Raw genomic sequence first — 7,831 nt, 5'->3', positions numbered from 1 at the left:
CCTTGCTACAAGCTCACTAACCTTGGGCAAGCTCAAGCCTTGTCGCCTGAGGCTGCAAGCTTGCTCGATCTAGCAAGGCTTTAGGCTCGTTGGCCTTTGGTTGTGAGCTCGCTTGATTTGGTGAGACTCAAGGCTTGCCGTTGGAAGCCACAAACTTGCTCAACTCACTGGCCTCGAGTGAGCTCAAACCTCATCACCAAAGGCCATGAGCTCGCCCGATCCGGCGAGGCTAGAGCTTGCTAGCCATCCCCATGGTTGGTGATGGGTGGAGAAGAAGAAGAAGAAAAAGGAAATAAAATAAAATAAAAATCGAATTTTTAAGAAAATGAAAAATTAAAATTCGAATTTAAAAAAAAAAAATAATTTTATAAGAACAATTGTTTGTAAACCAACCACCCAATCTAAGTTTTGGTAAATTTGGAAAATGTTTTCTGGTTCTTTTAAAAGGGAAATTATTTTCCTAAGTTTATGTTTTGGTAGGAAAACTTTTCCGTTGACTAGGAAAACGTTTTCCGTTGACTCATTTTTCCGAGCGAACCAAACACCAAAAAATGAGGAATATATTTTTCCTAAAAATGTATTCCGCAAAACAAACACATCCTTAGATTTTGTGCAAAAACCGAAAATTAAAAGGCCAAATCTCCTCCAATTTTTTTTTTTTCTTTTTAGAGTGCGTTTGTTTCACGGAAAACTCAATGATAAAGGAAAATGTTTTCTGGGAAAGCATTTCCCAATAATACGGTTTGTTTTCCTTTGTTTGGTGATGTATAATTGAAAATGTTTTCCGCCATTTGAATTCCATTAAAAAATAATTTCACACTTCATCACAGGAAAAAAATGAATTTTTTTCCTAGTTGGCTTACAAGGGGTGAGCTCACTGCCGCCCAGAGGCAGAGCTCGCTAGCTAGCCGCTAGAGGCTGCGAGCTCGCCCAATCTAGCGAGGCTTGAGCCTCATTGCTGGAGGCCATGAGCTCACCCGATTTAGTGAGGCTTGAGGCTCATTAGCCTCGGGCAAGCTCGAGCCTTGTTGTCGAAGACCATGAGATCACTCGATTTGGTGAGACCAGAGCTCACTGGCTGTCCTTGTGGTCGGTGACAGTTGAAGAAGAAGCAACAAGAAAAAGGAAGAAAAGAAAAGAAAAATAAGCAAATTCGAATTTTTTATTTTTATTATTAAAATGTTTTCCAAATTTTAATTTTTTAAAAAAATAAAAATTCAAATTCAATTTAAAAAAATAATTTTATAAGAATAATTGTTTGTAAACCAAGCATCAAATCTAAGCTTTGGTAGATTTGGAAAACGTTTTCGGTCCTTTCAAATGAGAAATCATTTTCCTGAATTTAAACTTTGTCAGGAAAACGTTTTCCGTTGACTCATTTTCCTGAGCGACCCAAATGCTGGAAAATGAGGAAAACGTTTTCCCTGAAAATGTATTCCGCGAAACAAACGCACCCTTAACGATCGTTTCGTTTCATTTGGTTATCGCACGCCCAACGCTTTCTTTTCGAGCTGCCATTCTGACTCTCTCTCTCTCTCTCTCTCTCTCTCTCAGAATTTGGGTTTTGCTATTCTGCTGTTGCTCGCCCGGGTTCGATCTTGTCGTCTTGTTGGGCCCCGTGGGCTCTTCTCCCCTCGCCCCCTTCTATTTTTTGATGCATTTGTTGGAGGCTGGCGAGGACTGAGATTCAGTGAAGCGGTTCAGCAATGGCGAATTCGTACCCCGCTCCCGTCACTGCGATGCACGTGATTCCCCCTCGATGCTCTCCGTTGGCTTCTCCATCGCGCCGCTGGCCTTGGGCCGTGTTGGGCGAGAGATTCCGGTCGATGCTTATTATTGTTATGTTTTTTTTTTTCGGTCGAATGGTTGATGCGTATTGAAAGCAGGTTCTTTTTCTTTTTATTTATCTATTTATTTATTTGGAGGCAGCTACGTGGGAATTTTCATCCAACGTGGTTGGGAAAACGACTAATATAAAAGTGTGCGAATCGGTGAATCAAAACTCACAGTCAAGGAACAAAAGACGCAGAAGAAATATATGCAATTGCATACGCCAACTTCCAAACGGTGCTCGACTATTTTAACAACAAAACGGTATTATATACGACTCCTTGTATGCGCGCTCGCTCAAGCGAAGTGAGACCGACGCCCTAAACCACGAGAATAATCTTGCTAGGCATGACAAAATCAACTGCAACCCGCCCTCTCTTCCTATGCCTCTTCCTCTGTTTCCTCTTCTCGCTTGCGTTTCAGGCCTCATCATCACCGACCACAGAGGCGCAAGCTCTTGTCAAATGGAAGAACTCTCTCTCTCCTCCTCCTCCTCCACCACCACCTTCTCTGAGCTCATGGTCACTCACCAACATCACCCATCTCTGCAACTGGACTGGCATTGCCTGCAACGATGGCAGATCGGTCTCAGAGATCATCCTCTCCAGCTTAAGCCTCAACGGCACGCTCAATGCGCTCGACGTCGCTTCATTCCCGAACCTGACCTGCTTCAACGTCACCGACAACAATCTCAGCGGCCCGATACCGTCCTCAATCGGCAATCTATCCCAGCTCAGGTTCTTGGACCTGGCGGGCAATTTCTTCGAAGGGGCGATTCCTCGGTCCATTGGACAATTGAGAAAGCTTGAAAAGCTTGATTTGAGAGTAAACGAGTTGACCTCTTCGATCCCTTCGGAGCTTGGGCTCTGTGCTAACCTCACCTACTTAGCCCTTGCCAAGAATTCGATCTCTGGGGAGCTGCCTCTCTCATTGTCCAATCTGGTTAGATTGTCAGAATTTGGAGCTTCAGACAATCGCCTGTCAGGTGAGTTACTGCCTGACTTCTTCGCCAATTGGACTGAACTGGTTTCTCTTCAGCTCCACGACAATTTTCTCTCCGGGCAAATCCCCCATACCATCTCTCGGCTTGCTAACTTACAGTGGATCTCTTTGTTCACGAACAATTTCTCGGGAGGAATACCACGTGATTTCGGCAAGTACAGCCCTTCTCTTATATTTGTTTGCTTTTCAGACAACAGCTTCACCGGAGAACTGCCGCCAGATTTATGCAGTGGCTTTGTTCTTCAATATTTCATGGTTGATGGGAATAACTTCACGGGGCCGCTGCCCGACTGCTTGAAGAATTGTTCGGGGCTGACGAGAGTCCGTCTAGAAAGCAATCAGTTCACTACAGATATCACGAGCGCGTTTGGAGTTCATCCGAATCTGGTCTATGTAAGCCTTAGCAACAACCAATTTGTCGGGAATCTCTCGGCACGATGGGGAGACTGTATGAATCTCACAAATTTGCAGATAGATGGTAACAAAATCTCTGGCCGCATCCCACCAGAGCTTGGGATATTGTCTCAGTTGCGCGTCCTGGCATTATCCAGCAATGAATTGACTGGGAGAATTCCCGACGAGATGGGAGATCTAGGGGAGTTGTTCAAGCTGAACTTGAGCAACAACCATTTGGCTGGATATATTCCTTTCTCGTTAGGAAAGTTATCGAAGCTCAGTTATCTTGATTTGTCGGAGAACATGTTGAGCGGTGGCATACCTGACGAGCTAGCGAATTTTGAGAATTTACTGAGCTTGAACTTGAGCAACAACAATTTGTCCAGTAACATACCATCTGAGGTCGGGAAGTTGTCCACGCTACAGTTACTCCTAGACTTGAGCCACAATTCCCTAGCAGGATCAATTCCCTCCAATTTGGCAAAGCTTACTAAACTAGAAAATCTCAATCTTTCGCATAATAATTTGTCGGGTATGATCCCGGCTTCTCTCTCCAACATGGAGAGTATAAGCTCCATAGATTTATCGTACAACAAGCTGACGGGTGCAGTTCCCAGTGGTAGGATCTTCCAACAAGCGCCCGAAAGTGCTTTTATAGGGAATTCGGACTTGTGTCGAAACATGACTGGATTATCTCCTTGGGGCACGAGCTGTAAATCAACCCACCATAGAAAAAAAGTTCTGGTTGGTGTGAGCGTTGGCGTGAGCTGCTTACTACTTCTAGCGATTCTAATTGCTGTGATTTTGTTGGTGCTTCAGAGGCGAAAAAAGCTTCCCGACGAAGAGATCAAGCATCTTAAAAAGCACGAGAAATCAGATAAGATCATATGGGAAAGGTTAGGGAAGTTCACATTCAGCGACATCGCCAAGGCCACCAATGATTTTAGCGAGGAGTATTGCATTGGAAAAGGTGGGTTCGGGAGCATTTACAAGGCCGTATTGGCCAGCAGCCAAATCGTCGCCGTCAAGAAGCTCAACGCACTAGAATCTGACGACGTCCCAGCAATCAACTGCCAAAGTTTCGAGAACAAAATCCACGTGTTGACCCAGGTCCGGCACCGCAACGTGATCAAGCTCCATGGGTTCTGTTCCATGAGACGTTGCATTTACTTGGTCTATGAGTTTGTTGAGAGAGGCAGTCTGGCAAAGGTCTTGTATGGAGGAACAGGAGCAGCTGAACTGGATTGGGGTACAAGGGTGAAGATTGTTCAAGGCGTGGCTCACGCGATCGCCTACTTGCATCACAATTGCTCACCGCCTATCGTCCATCGGGACATAACATTGAACAACATCTTGCTTGAGTCAAACCTCGAGCCGCGGCTCTCGGATTTTGGGATAGCGAGACTCTTGAATTCAAGCTCGTCGAATTGGACCACAGTGGCCGGATCTTATGGCTATATGGCTCCTGGTAGGCCATATGATCAAAGCTAACTATGCATTTCGGGTGCACATATTATTTGGAATTGTTTAAATTTCTCTCATTAACTTCTCGAATCTAGATTCATTGAATAATTCTCACAAGACTATTTAGAAGAGCAAATATAGATTTTGAAAAGCCGTTCATATTAATAATATCAAAGAAATTTGAAATTTGTGCACAACTTGACATTATGATCAAAACATTAATGCATTGTTCTTTCATGAAAAACAGAGTTAGCAACTACGATGCGGGTAACGAACAAATGCGATGTGTATAGCTTCGGAGTAGTGGCACTAGAGATTATGATGGGGAAGCATCCGGGGGATCTTCTCTCTTCTCTATCAATGATGAAAACATCAACAATCTCGGAGGAACCAAATTTGCTGCTGAAGGATGTGCTCGATCTGCGTCTTCCTCTTCCGACTGGCCAACTAGCCAAGAAAGTGGTATTCATCGTCATGGCGGCACTGGCGTGCACGCGCACGAGACCTGATTCACGACCCAACATGCATTTCGTCGCGCAAGAATTATCCGCAAGCACTCAAACTTACTTGTTTGAGCCGTTAGGCTCCATAACTATCAGCAAAGCTATCGAGTCTTCAGGATTAAAGTTTTAAGAGATGTTGCAGATCAAATGATACTTTTCTGTCTCACCAAAAAAAAAAAAAAAATGATACTTTTCTGTCTCTCTCTTTCTTTTTTTCTTTTTTATTTTATTTTATTTTTTGGAGTTTGCTCGTAATGAATGAGAAAGAGTGGGTGTACAGTTTGGATAATTTAGAAAATTTCTATTGCAGTCTTCAAAACATGTTTACAAATCCTAACCACGGATCCTCTAATGAATATGAAGTACGTTATCACGTCGGGTGATCCGATAGACTCCTTTGTCTTTTGTTGTCCTTTACATTGGTATGAGATGTAAGTTGCCTTTTCAATGGACCATTATAGATAATTTCGTACTCAAGTGCTAACTTTAATGAAAGAACTTGTTGGGTAAATCCTACTCCCAGGCGATCTGGGTTCTCCTCTACCGCATGGTAGTTTCGCTCGACTCCTTTGCTCTGTCGCTACCTTCAGTGCGTTTTCCTCTCCAAGCCTCCCCATCTTCCTCTGTCCCCCTCGGTTTGACGAAGCCCTCCCTACTGGACTCCAATTTCTCTCGTCCCTGGTCATATACCTCGTATATACTATCCAAAACAGCTGTATACCCATCTCGAGTCCGATGCTCTAATTTATTCTCCTCCCCAAACCCTAAGTCAGCCTTGGGCCTTTCCGTCCTTCCCTGCACACCATATCCTCCATCTCGGGCATCCTTCTCAAAACCCTAACCTTCGGCCCCAATTTGACCGCCATCACATAAGGCCAAAACCCACCAACTATCCCTTCTTCGCACTATCCTAAACTTTACCAGTCCCAGCCCAAACCCTTCCGACATTCCATGCACCAATCTATACCGGTTTTTCAAATCGCTCTTCATGGATCAGTCTCGCCATGCCTTACCTGGCCCGGTTTCCCTCCAAGCTCAGCACTGAACCACTCAGAATCAGCTCGGCATTGCAACAGCTTCTGGAAAAGAGATTTCCCCTAAGGTAGTATCAACTCTATATTTCAAGTTTATTGCAACAGGCCTTATGGCAGATCCAACAACTGAAGCAAGTAGGTTAGAGGCGTTGTGTAAAAGCCTTGGTAACTTATGGTCTGAGGATGATGTTATAGATGTTACACAGGATATATCTACTGAGAAGTTAACTGAATGCAGGCTTACATTATTTGGCAAACTTTACACTCGACCAAATGTCAATTTCCAGGCTTTTCTCAGTACAATGAAACGAGCATGGAGAATAGAGAATTTTTCTTGTACCTCGTTAGAATTAGGATTCTTCTCATTCACATTTAAATTAGAAGCCGAGAAGCAGAAGGTCCTTGATGCCGGGCCATGGTCCTTCTCTAGCAACCTTCTAGTGCTCCAGCAATGTGATCCTGACATACCTGACATTTGCTATGATTTCTCTCATTGTCCTTTTTGGGTGCAACTATTTGGATTACCTTTTGGCAGAGTTACGACGGAGGTAGTTAGAGAGATTGCTTCCAAGACAGGAGAAGTTCTGGAGGTGAAACTGGAAGCAAAAGGAAATAGTAACTATAAGGTTGGGAAAACAAGAATCAAGCTGAACCTAGCTACACCTCTTAAAACAGGGGTAGTGGTAAACTTGGGAAACAAAAAATTGTGGATCGAGTTCAAATATGAGAGGCTACCACACTATTGCTATTCTTATGGGCGAATTGGTCATTACACCACGGCCTGTAAAGAGATACCTTACAAAACTACAAGGTTAGAGGAAGACCTACTGGGAAACTTCAGCAATTGGCTACAAGCAGAAGTCAGGGAACTCAGCCCATATGGGAAAATTTTTTATGGAAGACAAACCCAGCTTATTGATGATGTAGAAATGGTGCCGGAATCTCCAATGGAAGCGCAATCCCATGAATCTTAGCCAGCAAAGAATGCACTAGCGCAGGCCCTTCTCCCTCCCCAATCACAACACCCCTAAAAGAAGGACCTCAACAACAGGTTGATCAATAAGTATCTTCTCGAGCTATAACAATCATAGAAGGAAAATATCCACAAAAGAGAGACAGCAGCTGCCTAGACGCAAATTCTATGCTGACCCTGAACAATGAACAGCTTAAAGAAGTTGAAAGAGAAAGGCATTTCTATTTAGAGTCAGAAAGAAGTTCAGCTAAAGGAAAAACCAGATCTACTAAGATCCCCACATCCAAGAAAGGCAAGCGATTTTGCCCGTATGGAGCTCAGTCCTCAAAGACAACTTCTACTGATAAACTATAGCTTATAGAAATACCTATCACGGAGGAGGATAAATCAACTCAATGGGCTTTGGTGGCTAGCCCTAATAAGTCACCGGTGCAACCATGAAACTACTCAGTTGGAATTGTCAGGGGTTGGGCTCTCCCCTGACAATTTAGGCTCTTAGAGTCCTAGTGACTCAGGAAAGGCCCAACGTTATTTTCCTTATGGAAACTAAGAATCAAGAGCAAACAGTGCAACGACTAAGAAGAAAGCTGAAGACTTCTCATAGTTTTGTGGTAAATCCAGAAGGGTTA

General features: G+C 43.8%; 2 protein-coding genes across 2 annotated transcripts; both read left to right on the top strand.

Moving 5' to 3' along the window:
• Positions 1–2,178: 2,178 nt before the first annotated feature.
• On the top strand, positions 2,179–5,348 carry LOC104455364 (MDIS1-interacting receptor like kinase 2-like). Its single transcript, XM_039310950.1, has 2 exons — positions 2,179–4,696; positions 4,940–5,348. Exons 1-2 carry the CDS (start codon positions 2,179–2,181, stop codon positions 5,323–5,325), a joined length of 2,904 nt encoding a protein of 967 aa, XP_039166884.1. The 3' UTR covers positions 5,326–5,348.
• A 991-nt stretch (positions 5,349–6,339) lies between these two features.
• Positions 6,340–7,203, top strand: LOC120292660. Its single transcript, XM_039310949.1, has one exon. It carries the CDS (start codon positions 6,340–6,342, stop codon positions 7,201–7,203), a length of 864 nt encoding a protein of 287 aa, XP_039166883.1.
• The last annotated feature ends 628 nt before the right edge of the window (positions 7,204–7,831 follow it).

Source organism: Eucalyptus grandis, chromosome 4 (genome assembly GCF_016545825.1).
Source record: "Eucalyptus grandis isolate ANBG69807.140 chromosome 4, ASM1654582v1, whole genome shotgun sequence".
NCBI lineage: Eukaryota > Viridiplantae > Streptophyta > Magnoliopsida > Myrtales > Myrtaceae > Eucalyptus > Eucalyptus grandis.
The sequence above is the reverse complement of the archived record's forward strand: the minus strand, read 5'-3'. Positions and strand labels throughout refer to the sequence as shown.

What these genes read in the sequence shown, in the direction of transcription:
- LOC104455364 (XM_039310950.1), top strand. Translation starts at nt 2,179, where the DNA reads ATGACAAAATCAACTGCAACCCGCCCTCTCTTCCTATGCCTCTTCCTC. An exon ending in TTATGGCTATATGGCTCCTG is followed by an intron (nt 4,697 to 4,939) that starts GTAGGCCATATG and finishes CATGAAAAACAG; the next exon opens with AGTTAGCAACTACGATGCGG.
- LOC120292660 (XM_039310949.1), top strand. Translation starts at nt 6,340, where the DNA reads ATGGCAGATCCAACAACTGAAGCAAGTAGGTTAGAGGCGTTGTGTAAA.